This window comes from Macrosteles quadrilineatus, unplaced genomic scaffold (genome assembly GCF_028750875.1).
Source record: "Macrosteles quadrilineatus isolate MER2022 unplaced genomic scaffold, UCM_ALF_1.0 Scaffold_2__2_contigs__length_208266976, whole genome shotgun sequence".
NCBI classification, from domain to species: Eukaryota; Metazoa; Arthropoda; class Insecta; order Hemiptera; family Cicadellidae; genus Macrosteles; species Macrosteles quadrilineatus.
Genome location: NW_026542595.1, coordinates 119477535 through 119499764, shown reverse-complemented (window position 1 = coordinate 119499764; position 22230 = coordinate 119477535). Strand labels below are relative to the sequence as shown.

Sequence of the window (22230 nt, the reverse complement as noted above, 5' to 3'; positions counted from 1 at the left end):
GAACCTATGTAGCAAAATTTAAAACCATAAGGTCATTTGACTTAATGGCAGTTATATCTTGCGTTTCTTTAGCAATACTTTCGTGTGATGGGGCAATAATTGCCTCACACTGGCTTAAGTGTTGCAAATAATATTTAATTATTTACATAACAAAACATAAACTATTTCAGGATTTACTTAAACTTATTATCTAGGAATGTTGTAAGCAATGTATGTCAAATTAATAAGAAGTTATGACTGATCTCACAAAAAAAACATAAGAATCAGATTTTTTATTATGAATTGCGTATAAGAAAAAAAAACTATTACTAACACAACCTAAGTATGCTATACCAAGCCATGTTCATTTCAGCTAGTAATAAAATATGTAATCCATAATTATATTCCGTGATGATACTACTAGAGTGGTTGCCTTTTAAGATTATATTGCTTAGCGGCACCTAAAGGCCTGTTTTGCCAGAAGCGTCTGGCAATCATCGCTCAGCGTCTATCGCTCGGGCCTATTTTGCCAGAAGCGTCTGTTCCTTGCGATTATTTGATCAGTAAATGGTTTACTTTGGTGGCAAAAGGAGTGTTTTCTGAAAATGACCTGTAAAAAGCAAATAGTAAAGCTGAGGAATTAGACGATGATGAGATATTAGAAATGTTGTGCTAGCGAAGAAGTGCGTACTATGTTTTTAAAGAGGCCTGAAGAGGGATATTTTAAATTGTTAATTGAAAATCAATTAACAATTGACTTAACAGTCGTGTGCTGAAATGGCTTCAATCAGGTTTTCATCTTCTCCACTATTGAATCCCCACTTTGTTTGTGACATGTCACTAACTTGAAAACACAACTTATTTAAGGAAACAAAAGTTAAGTCAACAACTAAACACGTGCTTATTCCAGTAATAATCGCTAGCGACTGCGTCTCCGTCTGCTCCAGGAGCAGTGATCTGCGTCAGACGCTTGCGTCTCAGTTACAGACGCTGGCGGCTGTAGCGATAAGACGCTTCTGGCAAAATAGACTAACCTAAAACAATGCAAAGCAGTGGGCAGCGATTGACGCGGAGCGATAGACGCTGAGCGTCAGACGCTCCTAGCAAAACGGGCCTTATTACATCAACATTTTTATCTTCAAATTTTTTTCAGCCGATCTTAATGAAACTTGGTCTTAGTAAATATGTTAAGGTAGAAGAGACCCGTGTTAGAAAAAATCATCTTGATTCAACATAAAATTTCAAAGTGGCTGCCATTTTAATTTTTTTAACTAAAATTACTCAGAAATGGCTGATTTTATGAAAAAATGTCAGGTACACTTTTATTTTTAATTCATAAAGAAGTATATAATAATAGATAAAGAGATTTATTGTGACATAGCGCACAGCAGGAGAGTAAACATCTGCTGTGGATGCACAGCTTAGATACTGTAGTTTGATTGCTGAAAACATCTACGTTATTTAAAATCGCTTCTTGAAAACAACAGCATTTGAGTTTTATATTTTATTATTGTAGCGATTAGAGGGTAATAACATTGACTATACACAGAATATATTCTGTGAATAGTCAATGGTAATAATCAACATTTAAATAACATTGTACAACAAATCTTTTTAAGAACTAAACAAATACGTAAAGTAGTTGATGGAACCTACATTTTACCATCGGTTCTCGGTCCCGGTTATTTCCCAAGAACAGAGAACCGTCTTTTGGAACCGACAAATCACTAGTTAAAAATGTACTGTATGATTCATGTTTAACATGTTTAGCCTCAGGATCAAATTTTTTACAAATAAAAGGTTAAATACCTAGTGTAAAATTTGTGACTTCAGTGGCTTAGTAGATGACCTTGAAAGTGCATAAAAAAGTTACCTTGCATTTGTAGATCTCCGGACCTTCAAAACTGAAAGGATCAGATTCATCTGGGGAACATTTCATCTCGTACTCCTTGGTCAGGACCGTGTTGTTGAAGTACTCATTTGGAGAGAAGTGAAACTCGAGGACAAAACCCTGAAAGATCACAATAGATCACGTTTAAAATTTTAAGAATGAATAAGAATAAGAATATCTTTATTGTCATGAAAGTACATTCTTTAACAACTAGCAAAGCTAGAACAGAATAGATGACATTGTCAATGCAGTAAAATAAATAAAGAACAATATGTAAACAATAAATAAAGACAACGTAGTGTTGAGCGTGAAACGTCGAGGGGGGAGCATAGGAGAGGTGGGTGGTGCGAGGGGAGAAGGTGAGGAGCGGGAGAGGGTAGGCTCGTGAGAGAGGGGGGAGTGCGGGAGAGAGCGCAGCCTGATAGCAGGCCTTGGTACCGCGAAACATCTGGTTACTGCTCAAGCACCTGCCAGTCTGTCTGAAAAGAAGGCGGATATATCCGTCACCCGTCCGGGAAGGGTTAACAATAAATTTAAACACGTTTAAAATATGCAAATCTTGTAAAACTTTATGTACTTTCATATAGTATAATTTTGAAGTAATGGGTTGTTTTCCAAGTGGCCTACAGACATAATAATACAGAAATTACAAAAATTGCACGTAGCCGGTAACGGAAACATTATAATCGTCTCCCGCGATCACAGTATAGTTATCATAATCTTCCTCGATCGTAGCTAATTCAAATAATTATTCCCGGTTAAATACATAATTTACGAATAATTCCCGGTTGGTGGACACCCTGCATATAAAAAATAATTAAGAGACTTTGCCAAGACAACGAAATGTTCACACATATTATACAAGAAATCGGGAAAATGTTCAAATTAATATATTTCAAAAAAAGCAATTTCAAACAAAAATCCAACTGTTTCTGGGATAAAATACTATAACTTCCTTCCTGAAATCATAAAATCTGAAAAGAGTTTGAAATGCTTTGAAAGTAAATTGAAAAGATTTCTTGCGGCCAAAGCGCTATACAGTTTTTGAGGAATTTTTAGTGTTTATGGTCATTTAAATAGATATTTATTTTATATATATGTATAATGTATCAGTTTTCTATCTAGTTATTAGGCGATATAATGTATGATGTATTGTTCTGAACGCCATTCATGCATACTTTTGTATACCTATCTGTGAATAAAGTATCTTTGAATTGAATTGACATATTCCTTGGACACAGATGATAATTAATTAATGTGGCCTATACAGCAAATTCTAACTAAGGGACCTACAGTTTATAGTTGAATCTAGGGGTGTGCGAAGCAGCAAAAAATTTTCGATTCGAAGCAACGATTCGATTCAAAAGATTTTCGATTCGATTCGATGCAACTCGATTCGAAGCAATACGGTATTTTTCTATTCATAATTGTCAATTGAGTGGATTAACAATAATTAAAATGTATCACATTTGTGTAATAACAATTTTTGTTGATGTGGTATTAGGCCTATTTCATACTTAACATATGAATTTTAGGTGAAAAAATATTTATTTTCAATCATATGTATTAGAATAACTGCTGGAAATACCAGTGAGCTGCTTTACTTGCCTATTTCATAATTTTTACTTGAATTGGCTCAACTGCAAGAAAGAAGAAAATATTTTTTTATCAAGACATTCATTCTCATTTTAATAACTGTTTAAATAACTAAATAGGTGCCGGTAGCTAAATTACAACAAATTTGAATGGAACTTAATATAAAAAGACCATTAAGAAATAAATTTACATATCACAAGTTTAGGGCCTGTGGACCAGCTTCAGGACTGCAAGCAAGAAGAAAATAAAAATAATATGTTTCCACCATGCAATATGTATCATTCATTCCCTGCCTCCTAACCTCCTTAGTATAATAACCTCACACTTACATTATTTGTTACATCATCATAAATAAAGAATTATTATTGGCATCAGTAGGCCTACAGCTTTACCTAGGCATTATTTTTATAGGGCCTAAAATAGTAATAGGCTAGAAGCAACATGTCAAGTGGAGAACTCATTGAAGAAAAGATATTGTGTAAACTAATTTCCTATAAAACTCAAAAACAGTAAATAACATACAAACATTGTTTATGGTATAATTAATAAGGACTAAAAAATGCATATCATGTCATACAGTAGTATAGACCTATTGCAAGAGATTAAAATCCTAAAGCAACTGATTTGGATAGCTAATGAATGAAAAGAATTAAAAATCCATAAAATAAAGCCAAACAATATCACAACTAATTAGGTACCCGAAAATTAACTCTTAAATAATATATAGAAGATTAAAATAATATTAAATCAAGAGACAAGAAACCAAGAGACAAGAGATGTAGATTTAAATGCTATCTTCTAGCCTAGTGCCCTTGACAACACAGGTCAATGTTTTTAAACTACCCTCAATGTTTTTGGAACAGCAGGGCCTTTTTCTCTTAAGGAAGGGTAGTAGTATGTCAACAAAAACAATGAATCAGTCTCACCAGCCAGGCCCGGGCAACGATGTGTGAATTCAAGGTCATAGACCCTACCCCTCCCCTCTTACACCACCCGGTTGCTACCCAGTTGCTTCAATTGCTGACAAAATGCAAGTGATGAAACAAGGAAGTAGAGACAAAGAAATATATTTCTTTATTCAAAAACACAAAACTGTTAGAGATTATTTTCAAAGAAATTAATTCAATGTAATTTGTGAGTTGTAAATATTGTATTGGATCTTAGAAATATATTTTTTTAACCCCATCTAACCAAGATACAGATCTGTTCACTATATCAGATATTTCTTTTGTTTATAATTTATTATGTAAAATAATAAAATATATTTTTAATTAGGTATAGAATAAACAATAAATGATTATACTAGTATGTCTGGATAAATAGTCTTTCTATTCTTTTGACTTTGTTTTCTTTGCACTGTTAGTGTTGCGTCACGGCTTTTGTCTTGTTACTCTTATCAGTAGAAGACTAGACCTGGCTCTGGCTAGTGGCAGTGCGGCAATTGCTCTGTTGTGTCTTTATTCTTAAAGGTCGTGAGCCAACTTAATTTTTAATTCTCATTTGAACATTTTAATTCCTCTGTAATAATAGATATAATAATATAAGAGTGTTTCTTTGGAAAAAAATTATTCTTTTTTTTTTCTTTTGCCCCAACAAAAATTCGGGGACGGGGACCGGCAGACACCTAACAAAAATACCAAATGAATCAGTCTATAACATTAATCTTACTAGTTAAGTATTAAGTAACAATTTTTCAGACTTATTTTTAAAATGATTTTGGAGTAACCTACCTTGTTTTGGCTAGGTTCACAGTAGTAAAATATTTCACACACTGCTTACATCAAGACAAAAAACAAACCCCTAATCATTTGCAATGTCAAAACAAAAAAATATAAAACAATTAAAGCTATATTTAATGCAAAGAATGTATTAAATAAGAACGCCTTCGTAAAGGAAACGCAACAGCAACGCGCTCCTGTATTGCGGGTATTGCATTGACTTTCTGCAGGCGTTTTTCGTATATGGATACTGACTCCCTCGTGAATCGAATCGTTTTTTGACCACCACTGAATCGAATCGCGATTCGATGCATCGAATCGAATCAAATCGAAATTTCGATGCATTTTCGATGCATCGCACACCCCTAGTTGAATCCAAACCCCATTTTTGCCTAGTGATGAGCGAATTGGTCTAGTCTGATGACTAACTGATTTGAAAACTAGAATAATATTATTAATGTTTTATTTTGCATATTTTTTATCCATAGTGATATATGGAATTGAGCTATGGAGTTAGTTCACTGGCTGATTGGAAAAAATATAGAAGTTAAAAAAAAATCGTTTGCATTATGACATTTTATCGGCCTTATGTAATCAGAAAACTATCAAATTATCTTTTATAGGCTACCAAACATTTTACTCTGTAAGTGACTTTTTACAAAATTAAGCAATATTGTTATGTACCTAATTTTCATTTCTCTAAAAGTTTAAGGTCAAGACAAAAGAATTCTGTAATTGCAGGTTAAGATTGAATTGACAAATCACCAGTTTAATAGTTTTGCAACATGTACAAATACTTTATGTGACAATAATAAAGTGAATTTGAAAGAACACAAGGTAAAAAATACAAGATTAACACACAATTTTCAAGAGTAGCCCCATTGAACAAAAAGTATTCTGACAACATATTGCAATGCATGAATACCATACCTATCTACATCAAGCACAATAATTTTTCTCATTTATTTTTAAGACTTGCCATAGGGTCTGCCTTGAGGAGATTGACTTTTACGTCAATCAGATGTTTGAGGATCGGCTCATCGTGTTCTTGAACCATTTCCGAAAGAATAGCAACATTCTTGAAGATGGTCAACCAGAAGTCCGGGATACCGTTGGCGTTAGCCTTGTTCTTTTCTTCTCTGTAAAAAAAACAAAGTAAAATAATCTGCAGAGCTCCTAGAGTTTAAATTAAAAATTAGATTATGTTGATTACAAATCTTTGCAATAAACTAAAGTATATTGAAATTGTTATTGTAATAATTATTTGTAGGAAGCCTAGAGGATAGTACCCAAATACTTCATTTGAAATGGGCACCGAAGGTGACTTCCGTTGATGTACCCTCACTATGGACAAAACAGCTCGTTGACCGGAACTCTCATGTCGATGTGAGGAAAATAATTATCTTTGAAAAGAGATGTTGAGAGGGTATTATCGTAAATAAATTAAGTTCTTCATTCTTAAATTTTTTAAAAATGCTCTTACTGAAGGTGAATACAGATAATGGTGAAAAATGTATAAATTTTCTGCCAGGATTAATTAACACGACTGTTAAATCCAACTAACAACAGGATTGTGTAAGGCCCCACTACACAAGCGTGAATTTCGCGACACCGTCACGTGACCACACCAAAAATGTGTGTAAATTACACATGTCGGGATACCCGTTGCATGGAGTCCGCTTGAAACCGTTGGACTATTCAACATGGGGCGGTTCAGACGTGAGATGAGTCATTAGATTAATTATTAAATAATTGTACTAAATTCATAAAAGGTTGTGTATTTCTACAAAAAAAAAAACCCCCAATCAAAACCATGTCATTAGATTAATTATTAAATAATTGTACTGAATTCATGAAAGATTGTTTACTGTATTTCTATTCAAACAAAAACTCAATTAAAATATAACACAATAACTCAAAACATATATTGAACAATTACCATATGTTATTAACATATTAACTACTACTGTCAGGATGGACATGGACAAGTGTCTAGGCATCCAGTGCAACTCCGAGGATCGTGGATCAGAACACCCCCCCCCCCACCACCGCACCATGTCGTACGCTTCCGAATCATACCGGCGCATCAGCATAGCCTAACTGTTCGCGGAAGATTGTTATCTCTATCACTGTCGCTGTCAAAGCGTATCATTTGTATGTTAAATTTAAATTAAGTATAATTAAACTGTCATAACCTAACCAAACTTGCTGATAATGAAAAACTCGAATAAAGGTTTACTAATAAAAAAAATAGTTCTGATCTAAAAATAAAATTATAAATGTCTCAAATTTAATTTTATAATTTTTTATTTATAAAATTAAACTGTCATAACCTAACCAAACCATCCAAACTTGCTGATATGAAAATAATTGTTGACAAAATGTTAGTGCTACCAGCGGGATCCGAACCCGGCTCCTTCAGATTATCAGCCAGACACCTATCCACTACCCCATCAAGGCTCATGACTCAGCTCCGTATCGTTGTGGTCATGGTTGAAGTCACGCCATCGGCATGGAGCAGTGGTGGGGGGTTTTCCAATCTGATCCACGATCCTCGGAGTTGTACTGGCTGCCTAGACGCTTATTGGACATGGTGGAGCTCAGTTTTATAACTGGAGTAGTCCAACACAGTTGCTTATCACAGACAAATAAATTTTAATATTCATTTTATGTAAACAAATTCTGGCTGAATATGGTGATTATTGTTTGTATATACTTTGCCATTACAAATTAATCTCTATTGTAATTCATATTAATAAATTAAATGTACCAAACTTCAAACACATTATGAACTTAATAGCCGGCCGATTATTTTTATAGTTTAAATAAAAATACTTTTGACTAAAGGAATACAAAATGTAGAACATAAAAAACAAATTTAATGCTACATTCAAGATCGAACATCACATCACACCGTGTAGAACTCAAAAGCAACTGAACAATAGATTTGAGGTGTGAGCTAGACGTCAACGCTGCACCCCCGTCTACTGAAACCTCCATCCGGGTCGTAAATCCCATTCGTGAGGACACCCCAATTTAACGCAATGGTCCCTGTCGAGCGAGTGACCTCAACGCAGGTTTCACGCTTGTGTAGAATGGGCCTAAGAGCATATTTACGAGTTTGTTTTGATAAGATTATGATTATTCTTGGCTACTTGATTAAATGTGAAAGACTAATATATCATACACTGGCTACTACAAAGCAATAAAATGTGTTTTGTAAGTCTTTAAGTTTGCTTCAACTGGAGCTGTTAACTGTTGAACAAAAATGTCTTCCCCAACACACATGCAGTTAACACTATATTTAAACATATGTATTTTAAACGTGTTTAAATTTATTGTTAAGCCCCCCTGAGCTGTAGATATTATTGTAAGAATAAATTACTAACGTCAAATAGCTCAATACTGGATGGCGAGTTTCATTCAGTATTGTTCAGAAATGAAACTCACCATCCAATATTGAGCTATTTGACGTTAGTAATTTATTTATTCTTACAATTTTAAACACTAGAAGAATCAGTTCTGAATTTTATTTTTAAAAGTTTTGTCTATCAGCCAAAACTGGTATAGTTCGAGCTAACTCCTCATACCCTTCTTAAGCAAGGGTAAAGGTTAGATGTTAATGCAAGTTCAAAATCCTTCTTGTGATAAAATGGAAACAGCCCTTTTATTCTAATAAACTTACAAATTTCAATCATAGCTCAATAAACATATAACACCCAATAATAAATAGCAACCTTTTATTGGTTAAGCTTAAGTATTTATCATATCAAAGTAGTTATTGTTATAATTATTTGTAGGAAGCCTAGAGGATAGTACCCAAATATTTACTATGAAATGGGCACCGAAGGTGACTTCAATTTACGTACCTCACAAAAGACAAGAAAGCTCGTTGTCCGGAACTTAAATGTCAATATGAGGAAATTAAATAACACAAGTAGTAAAACTGATAGGCCTATTCAAAACTACTGTAAATACCAATCATACTAAATTTAACTTGCACTTTCTTTCAACTTGATAATCTAGTAAGTAGGACCTAAGTTAATTAGATTTCTTATCAGAAAAAACTCTTAAGAGATTAGGAATAAAATGGTCTCATTAAATAACTCAAATCAAAGCACTGCCATAAAGGCATAGCTAGGTATATCCAAATTTGGCTGAAGATTGTATAAGTTACTTATCATACATTTCATTAATATGAAATTGTAATATTAACAACTAACTGATGTTAAAAATCAAAATTTAAAAAAGTTAAAAATCAGTACAGTAGACCCTCTATTAACCGGACCCCAACAAGACCGGACCTTATGTCAGATAACTCAAAAGGTAGGTTAAAACGGGAAACCCTAAAAAATAAGCTGCTATTCATTTAGAACTATACAAGTTAATAATTGTTCTGAAGTGTGTGCATTAAAGTAGAACCCCTGATATTCGGCCTCGGTTTTACTGGTCCTCTGTTTACCTGGCCCCTTCCAAGAAGACAATATCAAAATGTTTTTCTCGCAGCTTACAGACATTTAGTAGCAAGCACTAGTCTTTGCAACTTGAGCTATTTATCTGAACTATTTATCTGTTTGTTTATAAATTTTACCGTGTCACTATACTCAGTTGAAGAGCTATGTTTAACTTCTGAACATTTGGTTCACTATTTCCAAAGTGGGATTAGTAATTTAATTTAATTTTTTTTTTTTCAAAATGGATAAGCAAGTTGATTAGAAATGTATGTAGGCTACCATTTAAGTTCTAATGATCTTCAAGGCCAATTTATTGTCATTTTTACCTCTATTATTATTTAATAGTTTTTGTTACCTAGAATCTTAATATTTGTACGTTCATTCCATAACAACTTTAACCTACAAATAAATTTATCTTTTTTTTTTTTTACAAACAATATTATTCCTCTAAAAATAATCCCAGAATAAACTTGAATGATACTTCCGACTGCATATATTGATGAAATATTATTAGGTATTAATTGTCATTTTAACAGGTATTAACAGGTTGGTTTATACGGCTAGGGGCTTGGTCCCGTGGTAGCCGGATATGAGGGGTTTTACTGTATTACAAAATCAACTAATGGTACACTTATATCCTTTTTTCATGTATTGACAATAGAAAAGTCACAAATAAACCCAAAATACGGTAAGTTCAAATACTTTCAGAGGAATGAATTATAGTCGTAGGCAAGGGCCAATAAAAATTCTTATTTTGATACCTTAAGTAATATTAGTTTATGCTTTTCAAATCTATCTTAATACAGTACAGAATTTATTGTCGAAAGACACAAGCAACCATTTTGCTACGAGACAGGATGTTTATTTATACAGTAACAAACTGTTGAGTTTAGCGTATTGTTCCCATCGTTGAGCGTGGGAGCAGAAATGCCAAGATTCCTAGAAAGCGGCGGTTAAATCCAACTGCTCTCAAAACAAAGTCGGTTAAAACAAACTGCAATATTTTAAGAGCGAATGCGGATATTTAGATTATCGGTTTCGGTTAATGCGAAATTGGTTGAGAGGAGGTCTACTGTAATTTACAATGTGAGGTTGGTTGAGAGGGGTCTAACTGTAATTTACCATGTGAGGTTGGTTGAGAGGTAATTTACAATGCGAGGTTGGTTGAGAGGTCTACTCTAATTTACTTTGCAAGGTTGGTTGAGAGGTCTACTCTAATTTACTTTGCAAGGTTGGTTGAGAGGTGGTCTACTGTAATTTATTATGCGAGGTTGGTTGAGAGGTCTACTCTAATTTACATTGCAAGGTTGGTTAAGAGGAGGTCTACTGTAATTTACAATGTGAGGTTGGTTGAGAGGAGGTCTACTGTAATTTACAATGCGAGGTTGGTTGAGAGGAGGTCTACTGTCATTAACAATGCAAGGTTGGTTGAGAGGAGGTCTACTGTAATTTTTTACAATAAGAGGTTGGTTGAAAGGAGGTCTACTGTAATTTACAATGTGAGGTTGGTTGAGATGAGGTCTACTGTAATTTACAATGCGAGGTTGGTTGAGAAGAGGTCTACTGCAATTTACATTGCAAGGTTGGTTGAGAGGAGGTCTACTGTAATTTACATCAGTCCACTCTGTCAGGTTTAACTATATCCAATTTGATTTAATAAATGGCAGCAACTTTAACATGGAGGTGGAACATCCAATTCCATCAATATTCAAAGATTTCACTCTCTACTTTATTGACTTACTCAGTGGCTGGTTCCTTGGTCTCCGTAACGTCCTCAATCTTGACTTTGGTTTTGATTTCGTTGCTCAAGTCCTCCTCTGTCTCTTCATCGGAGGGAAAGTCGCATTCCTCATCATTAGGTTCGTACAGGCCTTGGACCACTGTGGACCTCTGGAACGTAGCATAAATGTTGGCATCTCTGTTTGTAGTTTTCACTAAAACTAGTGGCAGGAAATAATAAACAAGGTAATATAAACACTGTCAGGGTGTTTGGAGATTGTCGTAGAATGATGTGAATAAAAACTTGATTTGTGTTTGACTGACTTTTTTGTGAAATTTGGTACCGAATTCACTCACACTATTAGAGAAACCACAGCATAGTTTAATTTGTGTTTATAAGTCATAAGTATTTTATTGTATAAAACATTCTTCATTACAAAGGCAATGGTGTACAGATTCATGGTCAATCAATAAGTTATTAAAACTAAAAAGTTACAACAAATACAACAAGAACAGTACAATTGAGAAAAAGTTATCAATTAAAAAAAGTTAGCAAAAAAAATGTAAATGAAGATCTTGAAGCAATATCAGAGACAAAAACAATAAAAGAACGATCTGAGTCATATTTCACATCAACTAATGGTAAATTAATTAATGTCACGGTCATTTAAGAAATCTACCAGGCAGTAATATGATTTCTCTACCAATAATGCTTTAGTCCAGATTTTGAATTTTTGTGGTGTGTAGGATTTTATTTTTGAGGGGATCTTATTATATAGACAAATTTCCATATAGATGGGTTTTTTTTCAAAATGAGTGTTTATGAATTGGATAATTTAGCATAATTGGGTTTCGGGTATTATAACTATGAGTGGGTCTAAATTCATCAAAAATATTATTTAAATGAACAAAATTTACTGTTTCATAGATGTACAAAGAAGTCAATGGCATTATTTTTAATTCTTTAACCCTCCGAGTGTTATTTGTCGCTGCAGCGACTCACAAACACTGTTTACGGCGTAGGCTCTATGACTGACAAAATCGGATTGAACTGGATCGAGTTAGGTATCGTTTTATTTGACAGATTCAGAGCTTTCTCCGGAGGTCTGTCTCTAAGCGCTATTCATTTTAGTTCCAAAAATATTGTAGCAGACAGCTGACGTGCATATTTGTAAACAGCTTGGTTAACCTCGGACCGACGACTGATGTGATTGTTTTAGTGTTAAAAATCAAAAGTAGTGATATACGTGGTGCATTATAAGAAGATTTAAGTGATTTTGAAGGGCTGGTTGATGATCCTGAAGAAGTAGGTAGTGATATTGATGTAAATTATCAGCCAGATTCCTAGCTATGGTTAGGCTATGCATTCTTAGCTAAACGCTATGTACTGAAATCTGTTTTTTTGCCCATAACTTATTTATTTGCAAATCTACTTCCTTATATTATTATATATTTGTAATCCACATAAAATTTAGAATAAAGTGGCTATTTTCAAATATTTATAGGCCTATAATTTATACAATTTCATTGAGCGCAAACTTTTTTTTTTTGAAAATTTTCCAAAATATTTCTTTTTTTACCTAAAATTTTTTTTTGAAACAAATGTTCCTTATGTTCTATGTATAATATTGAAGCCTATGATTTTCCAAACAAAATGGTATATAGAACAGTATAATTAACATTGTTTTCAAGCTTCTCAGATCCGTTTTAATAAAACCTTGCAAATGAGCAAAAAATAGGCAGACATTAAGGCCAAAACAAGGGACACTCGGAGGGTTAAAAGAACGACGACAGCTTGATCAATATTCTGCTCTTAATAATACTTTTTTGGACTTTAAAAACTTTGCTAATATCTCCTGAGTTTCCCCACAGAACAATTCCATAACGAAGCAGAGAGTGTATATAAGCATAATAAATAATTTTTAATGTTGCTAGTGACACTGAATTTTGAATATATTTAATAGAAATCCCAAAAGAAGTCAATTTTTACTATCCAAATATTGAATGTGTGATTTCCAATTAAAACGTTGATCTATATTAATCACAAGAAATTTATATTTATCAGTGACATTAAAATCTGTTTCATTGAGTTTGTGGTTATTGTTATTTCTGATATTTATATATTGAGGAAATGCTATTGGGCTCCCTAGTACCATTCAGTGTGAATTGAGTCTAGCGGCAGTAATAAAGGACCGGCCACCGCACCAGTGAACAATCGAATACCTGTGTTCAACCCTTGGGTCCTTGGTAGCCTGTCCATGACTATCGTAGGATTTAACAAGCCAAAAATATATTTTAAACCAAGCATTTTAGATCTTAAAAACATTTATATTCATAAGAGCTTGTTGAAAAAGACAAATTGTTACAAGAATCACATGTTGGAAGCCTAGAGGATAGTACCCAGATATAACAACTGGGCACCGAAGATCACTTCCATTTAAGTACTGTACCTCTCCAAAAAACTAGAAAGCTCGTTGGACGGAACTCTCGTGTTATTGTGAGGAAAATAAATTAAAAGGTAAAAGTAGCCTACTTTATTTCTTAGTTCAAGTAAAGAATTATTCGGCCAAAGACATTTTTTGTTTGAATAAAATACTAGTATGTTTAGGACCTAACTGTTAATTAAATTTAACATTAAAATCACAAACTTTCTATGAAAAAACATTTAAAAAGAGAAACCCCTTCAAATAATATTTTATTTAATACAAAACTAGATAGACAAATACTATAATACTTATTATACAACATCAAACAATAATTACACCTAAAAAATATATTTCTAAACTAGTAATCAATGTTCTGATGTTAAATCCTAGAGATGAAGATGTTTACTTAAAACGCAGCAACATGTGGAATCATCAAGAATGTTATCTTGTAATGATTGACAGCATGTCACTCAATAACAAATAAAAAAAGTAATCTTTAAAATTTTCAATAATAAGAATTTCAACTGCTAGCATTGCTGCACACCTACGTGTCTATGTAAAACCAAATATGAATGCAAGTTAGTTGAGTGTAGAATAGAGTGAGATGATCTGTGTAGCCTTGTTGTTATCACCTGTTTTTAAGCCAGAACAGTTTATTAAAACTCTATTCTGTATTTGTTAAAACTCTTTTCACAAAATTTAGGTGGTTTAGGGGAAGTTCCCCCACCACTATTTTTTTATTTAATGTATATGTTGCAGCTGATTGCCGTTTTGGCAAACTGCAGCTTGTTGTTTTAAAAGTAGTATCAAGTGAAGGCAATACATTTCTTCCCATAAAATTGCCTAACTTTTTGTGAACAGAGTATAGAATGAGGAGATATCCCTATTTTAATTATCCATCATTAAAACAGGTGGAGTCAGTTTTGAACCATCAATAAGGTACTGACTTTTTAATCCAGGCGACCTTTTGATTTTCAGGCGAGCACTATGACCACTTAAGTTAGCTACTCTACTGTTTGAATAGCCTAGTTAACATTGTTAACTTATCTAAATAAACTCTGATTAATAAATCTAATAACTTTGTTATCAAAATAAATAGCAACAAACTAGGGTAGTAATAATAGATTTTACTAAAGCTATGTAGCCTAAATTAATGATATTTTAATTACCTTTTTGTACAGTGGAGTGTACAACTGATGATATTTGCATTCTAATTCATGGACTTCTTCATAAAATTTTGCCTCTATGTGTGTTGCTTCTAGCTGCAGCTTTTTTAAAGCTTTAATTCTACGTTTGACGGGAGCAGGAAGATTCTGTAAAAGTAAATTGTTTACATTATCACAGGGTGTCTAGCTTCCCATGGAAATATAATTAAAGGAAACGTCATGTTTTCCTGGTTCAAAATGTTCATATGCAAACTTGTCGCAAATATAGGAAACTTACTCATTTACCCCTATTAAATTAAAAACTAATATTAGTCCCTAAAATAACTCAGGTTCAAGAATAATGCAAGGTGCAAAACACTTCAAAAATAAATTATGATTCAAGTATTCCAACAATTAAAAAAAAACTAGCAAACATATATTGCTATTTTCTTCAAGTGGTAACTAAATTAACTTACCGAGATATCAAATAAAAATTGGACTAAAGGTGTGGTATGAAGCTCTATACACATCCACACATACAGGCAGACACACAGACAGACATAACTTCCAAAACAATTTTTTTTTTCAGGGGGGCCCAAAACGCATATACCCATTTAAAACTCAAACTAAATTTTTTTGACAAAAACAATACTTTCTCCATGTAGCCTACTATGGATAGAGAGAAAAAGTAAAAAAAAAAAAAACTGGCTGATAGTCAAAAGTACTACTTGGTCACTTACGTTGATGTAATGGTAAAATATGAAAATATGTGTTTTATTTATATTTTGCAAACTTAACTGACTTAAATTTCCAACCGTAAATTTATATGCACCTGTTCCTAAAATATTGTGTTTTAACAATTGATGAATAGGCTACCTCAGTAAAATCACTGAGCAAGAGTAGCTAACTAAAATTTTTAATCCGTTCAAACCTATTCTAAACAGTACACAGTTGCTGATGAGCTGACGTACCAGCACAAACTATCCTACTATAACCAACAATCCTATAATACTTGTAGGTACTTAAAACTTCACCATGTATTGAACATACTGTAGAAATCTGTACTCACTTGTTTATTTTAGATCAGCTCTAAAATTACAATTGATTCTCAAAACTGTTAATATCAAAACATTTTGGCATTGAGGTTACATCAATTATGATTTTCCCTGAGCAACACTCATGAATCCCCAGCGATTATGTCAACGCCCATCATCTTTCATGGTCACGTAAATAACTGATATGATTCCCCGTAGTCGTTGCGGCATCTGTGATTATCTTTCACAAACTGAAATTCCTCAGTCCCATACAAAATGCAGGTACAATTCACAGATTTTCCCCCCTGTCATCAAAACTCAAGTACAATTGGGAGTTTCCAGGTCGGCGGCAACCTGTTATGGAATACGCAAGCCCAATCGAATGTTTACATTTCATTAATTATACTTAGATATAATAAATAACAGTTAATATACAACTCATTTTTTTTGCTACCTCCTCCATAGTTCTTTAAACTTATAAATTAAAAATAAATAAATAAAAAGTATATTGTGCGATCAAAATGACCCCAATTCGTCCTTTATGTTTTTACCAATGTGGTTCCCTAAGTATTAATTTGTAAGCAACTGTGCACTGAGTTTTGAACTATTTCCGGACCTGCAACATCTCCTGATGCAGCTGTCCTTGCAGGGCTGCCAACAGATCAGGACGTCGAAGTATTGCAGAGCTGATGTCAGCTCCGGTTTCCTCTTCGTCTTCCATGTCCTCTACTTCATCTGAGGCATCACCAACTCTCTCAGGTTCTGCTGCCATTGCTGTCAACAAAACAAGTTGAGGAAATATCTCTGTAAGCAATAGTTAAGATAATGAACAATATCAGCTATCTGATACATACTTTCTCCCATTAGCTTGTCAACAACCTTTTATCATAGGTAAGTGGTGGGGGCAACTATGATATTTTACAGGGATTATAGCAAAAGTAGCAATAACTTTTGAATCGTAATTTTTACAAGAAATATTTTGATGCACTATTTTGTTTAGAACTATATAAGGACAACAACATAAAAATTGTAGGCTAATCAAAACAGTTATTTTTATACCCAAAACGGATACATCTCCTCAAAACTCAAACGTGTTGCCAAAAACAATACTTGGTAGCCTGTAAAGCGAGAAAGTAAAAAATGTATACCAGTAGCTTATCTAATTGTTTGTCTTTTTCAGCTAAATTTAAATTACAAAAACATTACTTAAAACACATTATCTAGTTAAAAGAAAAGAAACACTGTTTTAAAGGTCTAGAAAACCCTCTTTTTTATGGTCGGGCTGTAATAATATTATGATATAAATACCCCCGCCACAGCAAACCTGCAGACTAAGCGAACTTCTATTCACCCGGCTGGATTTCTACTAAACTATTCCCTAAAAATTGTCAGATTTATTTCTTATTTAAATAACATTAATTTTAGTGAGTACTTAGGTTTGATGCTACAGGGAAGATATTGAGGTGCTACTTTTTATTGAAATGTTGATGATATAAACAAAATTGCCAAATTTGATTAAAATATATCCTTAAACAAGCAAACTACAACCACAGTTAATTTATTCTCTGTAAAAATAAATGTAATAGATGAAATACAAACTCCTCTCTGTAATCCCATGAACCAGTCCTTAATCTACCTAAGTTATTTTCCCAAACTAAAATACTCAGAAATTTTACCACTCCATAAGAAAAATGATTAAAAATTTTATTGTTGGGACCACTTAAGTTTGCAGTTGGTGGCAGCCAATCACAAGACAAGGCTAGTGCGACGTTGCCACATCGCCCGTTGACATCACTAATAAAAATATACTAAGCAATATTTTCAAATCAGCTGGTATTATTAGATTTGGCAACACCACACGGTTCTCATTGGTTCATTCAAAACCATATGGTAAATAGGCTCCTCCCTTAACTGCAAACTTATGTGGTCCCGACTTCAGAAAATTATTGCCCAATAGCTATACAGTACTGTATAGAGTTCGAAAAATATGTTGACCTAAAATTAATTGAGAACTTTTTTAGAAGATAATTACCTAATATTTTTAATGATTCCCAATTTGGATTTAGAAAATGATTAAGTGCTCAACAATCAATAACTAAATTAGTAAACTGTGTTACGAGTTCCTTGGATGGATCTCAGAAGACAACTGGAGTTCTGTGTGATCTAACCAGAGCTTTTGAATGCGTTCATCGCAGGAGTTTGTTGATAGACAAACTTGAAAAATATGGAATAAAAAACAAGGAACTAAAGGAGCCGAGTTTTTTAAATCATTGTTAGGGTTACTTGCTGGAGTTATTGTGCGCAAACTTTACTCATATTATAGTTCTAGATTAGTAACCAAGATGTGTCATTACGAAATCCTTTAAAACAACTGCCTAACAAACAGCTAACTTCTACAAAAACTAACTTTATTTTCTATCAGTTACCGTAGTTTTTCAACTAACTATAACTTTTATCAGTTAGGCCTACTTTTTAAACTTGAACTAACTAATAACTTCTATCAGTTACTTTTTACACGAATAACTAATAACTTCTAACTAACTTAGTTAGAATTTTTGACTGAATTTCCCAACTAACTTATGTTAAGCAGATAGCAATGCATCAATATAAATTTTTTTTTTTTGCTCAACAAAATGTCTAGAAAGATGTTTTAGAGTGAAAATAGAAAAACCCAAATGAAAAGTTTCCATAAGTTAGTTTGATCATGATGGTCTACAAACTTAATCGAATAAACGTAGCCCGTACGTTACGTTGGTAGGTACCAAATTTACTTGAAATTGGATAATTTTTGCTTGTGCTAATGGACACACACACATGTATAGGCTAGGCCTATATTTGTAAATTACAACAGATGGTGTTTTTGTTCTCACCGGTGAACTCTCAAAACGAAAAAAGCTGCACTTAAGTTTACGCCCTACACTCATTCAAATGAAAAATATCGATAAGTTATAAATTATAGAATATTCGATATATCGATTATTTCATTTGATTAGATACGTTATGTTAACCAGTAATTATTTGATATTCTACAATGTGATAACGTGTAATTTTTAGATGTCTACTTAGGCTACAGTATTTTTTACGCTGAATCCAAAAATGCAATCAGTTTTTGTCGGAGGGATTCCTAAGTGGCTTACGCATTTTTGACATCGTTATTTCGCTGTGTATCACCCACTAAGTTATTTAATTGTGTAAAAAACAGTCTGGAAGTTGCATAAATTAATGAGTTGGTTCATTATAACCTAACCTTTAACTTACCTAATCTAACCTCACTTCAAAACACTTAACCCTTTCAGTGCTAGGCCAATAATTCGTATTTCGTAAGACTTTTTAGTTTGCCTTTTATAATTCCATTACCTGTTGTTGAATTTTAACTGTAATGTTGTCACTATTTTATTGATTAGGCTAATTTTGAAAAATAAGACAGTAAGAAAATACCGGGTGCGGCAAAAGTCAGTATACCGCTGCAGGCCGGTGAGCGTCATTGTTTATCTCTCGCGCTATTATTATCTCAGTATTATTCCTTATCTAATCTTACGTCTAGTCGTGGTTGATTTTGTCTTTGTTTATTCTTTATCGATGAATGTTTGTTTTGTTAGTATGCCACTAGTGACAGTGAAGTTAAGTTGGTGAGTGTAGTGCTTGTGTTATTAACTTCTATTATTGGTGTTTTTAATCATGAATCTTAAACTAACTTTAGAGGATGTTAGATGTGTTCTTGGAAAACAGGAGTTGGAAATGTGGAGTTGGAAAACAGTCCCACTTTTGAACAGTTGCGTCGTCGTTCGATTATTTGGCAGCAAGACGGAGCACCTCCACACTATGGCCTAAATGTTCGAGCATTTTTAAATGATAACTTCGATGAATGGATAGGACGTAGAGGAACTATTGAGTGGCCTGCTAGGTCCCCAGACCTAACTCCGTGCGATTTCAGTATGTGGGGTTTGTTAAAAGAACACGTGTTTTCGGAGAATCCTCAAAGTTTAAAACATTTAAAAAAATTAATAACAAAACATTTTGATGTTTTATTCACACCACAACTATGCAACAAAATCTGTAAGTCAGTGTTGAAAAGGTGCTACGAGTGTATAGACAATGATAGAGGTCACTTTGAGCAGCTTCTCTAACAGGTACATTAAAATTATACTTTTATAGTTATGTTTAATGCTAGCTACAGTTTAACTGCTTTTTCGGTATACTGACTTTTGCCGCACCCTGTATAACAAAGATAAATCCCGGTATTTGTAGTAAACATTAAATAAAACATTTGTTTTTGTTGTAATTTTCCGATTTTCCTATAAATTTTTATGTTCTGATAGCATTGTTTGAAACCAAAATCTCACAAAATCAAAAGATATAGGAGATAGTTTACAATGTAATATTAAATTGAACTTTGATTTAGTTGGACGAGGTTATCGTTATATAGCCATTTTAGGAAAATATAATGTTTTGCAGCAAAGTCTCAGGAACACATTTATGATCACTGTTGTGTTTCAACTGAAAAATACCATCTAAATAGTCCGTGACTAACTAGTGCTGCTACCTAGTAACGCATTGAACAACCATCTGTACCGCTATCTGTTCGCAATCGGTGGCGTCAGCTTGAATACCGGTTTTTGACAGTTCTTCAGTCTTCAAGCACAGATAGCTGAGAAGGCTAGGGCGTGTGTCACTTGGCCAGTGGCATTCGTCTGCTCGGGTTCGATTCGGTCCTGTGTGGCAAATAATTGGTGACCTGTGTGTTTGTAGCAATATACTACAACCACTGGAGCATAGTGAGGTGTTCATAATCCTTGGTTTAGACATGCACCTCGAAATCATCGGATTGGGCGAATCTTTTAGCTAGCCTAAGTGGTTGTTAGTGTATGAACATGTAGGTCACCAATGGCGGTTTTGCTACTTTTTGTTAAAATAACCTTCCTCTCTATATCCCTTAGAGATTTTTTAAAACAACGATATATCGTTTCATAGCACTGAAAGGGTTAATACAGTCACAAATCCGCATAAGTTAAAACCCGACCTACCTTCCTCACATGCCTAAATAAGAACTGATTATTTGGTTTCAAAACTTATTGATTTCATTCCGCACTAAATCGAGTAGCCTATAAACAGCTGTTTGCTCTCCTCACTCAGTCCACCCGTCCAGACCACGCCATTATTAACATAAGTAGGCTATAGCTCAATGAACCTTAGATTCGTAATTTTAACCTTCTTTGTACGGCCACTTGAGAATCTCTCCGACAAAAACTGATTGCATTTTAGGATTCAGTGTGAAAAATACTGTAAGTAGATATCTAAAAATTACACGATATTGCATTGTAGATATATCAAATATTTGCCAATAATTGATATAGCCTATCAATTGATATACGGTATTCATTCGAATGAATGTAGGCGTAATACTCAATGGTTCTACCTAGGTTACTTAGGGCTGCTCAAAGATGACCTTTAAAGTGGGGTGATTTACCGCAGCCTAACTTAAAATTAAATCAATCTGGGTGGGATTGGATCTTAGCCTATCCAACAATCGGCCAAGCACTTGAATACCCCGAGAGCTTCAAAGCCAGTGCCACTGTACACTTCTTTTCTGAGCACTAAGTAACTTAGGTAAGTTACTAGGCCTAACCACATTTCTCAACACCTTCACGTGATAGTTAAAAATAAATGTTCATTCAAACCTCATAAAATTAGTATACAAATACGTTTCTATTTATAATTTGTACCATTAGATGGCTAATATCACTGGAATAAATATAAATATTCAAATTGCCGTGAACAAAGCATGCACATGTGTGATGTGCGTAGTTGTCAAGAGGCCCACGCAATTAAAGGTCTAAATATTGACAATGCATAACACTTTGAGAAATACAAAAAGCTTAGTTACGCCTTCAAACTTAGACTACCTACGTAATTGGTTAGTAATTAATATCAAATCTTCTGGCGAAATTTACCTTGTGCCGAACCGAAGTGTAGGAACTAAGGGAAGAAAAATGGACGTTGAAGGAGGAAGACGCAATGAAAAATACTAACCAGGCCAACCAACAACCAACCAGGGTGGCGGGCGGCGGCGGTGGCAACAGAATACAAATTTCCCAGGTGGGAATTTTCTTAATGACCAGATAAAAAATTACTCGTAAAAAGTAAAAAAAAAAAACTAAATCCATTTGAAATGATAAATGATAGAACTAACGATACTACACAAATACGTATTATCTTTGACTATTAATACAACAACTTCTGTATCCAATAGCATAGATAAAACATACTC

At 33.7% G+C, this 22230-nt stretch overlaps 1 protein-coding gene across 1 annotated transcript in view; it reads right to left on the bottom strand.

Annotated features, from left to right (window-relative positions):
- LOC128985971 (nucleosome assembly protein 1-like 1) overlaps positions 1 to 22042 on the bottom strand; it is a 31984-nt gene extending 9942 nt beyond the window's left edge. Inside the window, exons 1-6 of the mRNA XM_054405995.1 lie at positions 21914 to 22042; positions 16579 to 16736; positions 14953 to 15096; positions 11380 to 11528; positions 6164 to 6323; positions 1853 to 1990 (exon numbers count right to left, since the gene is read on the bottom strand). Of these exons, the coding sequence (XP_054261970.1) occupies positions 1853 to 1990; positions 6164 to 6323; positions 11380 to 11528; positions 14953 to 15096; positions 16579 to 16734 (747 nt within the window). The 5' untranslated portion in view covers positions 16735 to 16736; positions 21914 to 22042. The remainder of the gene's footprint in view (positions 1 to 1852; positions 1991 to 6163; positions 6324 to 11379; positions 11529 to 14952; positions 15097 to 16578; positions 16737 to 21913) is intronic.
- Positions 22043 to 22230: the final 188 nt, after the last annotated feature.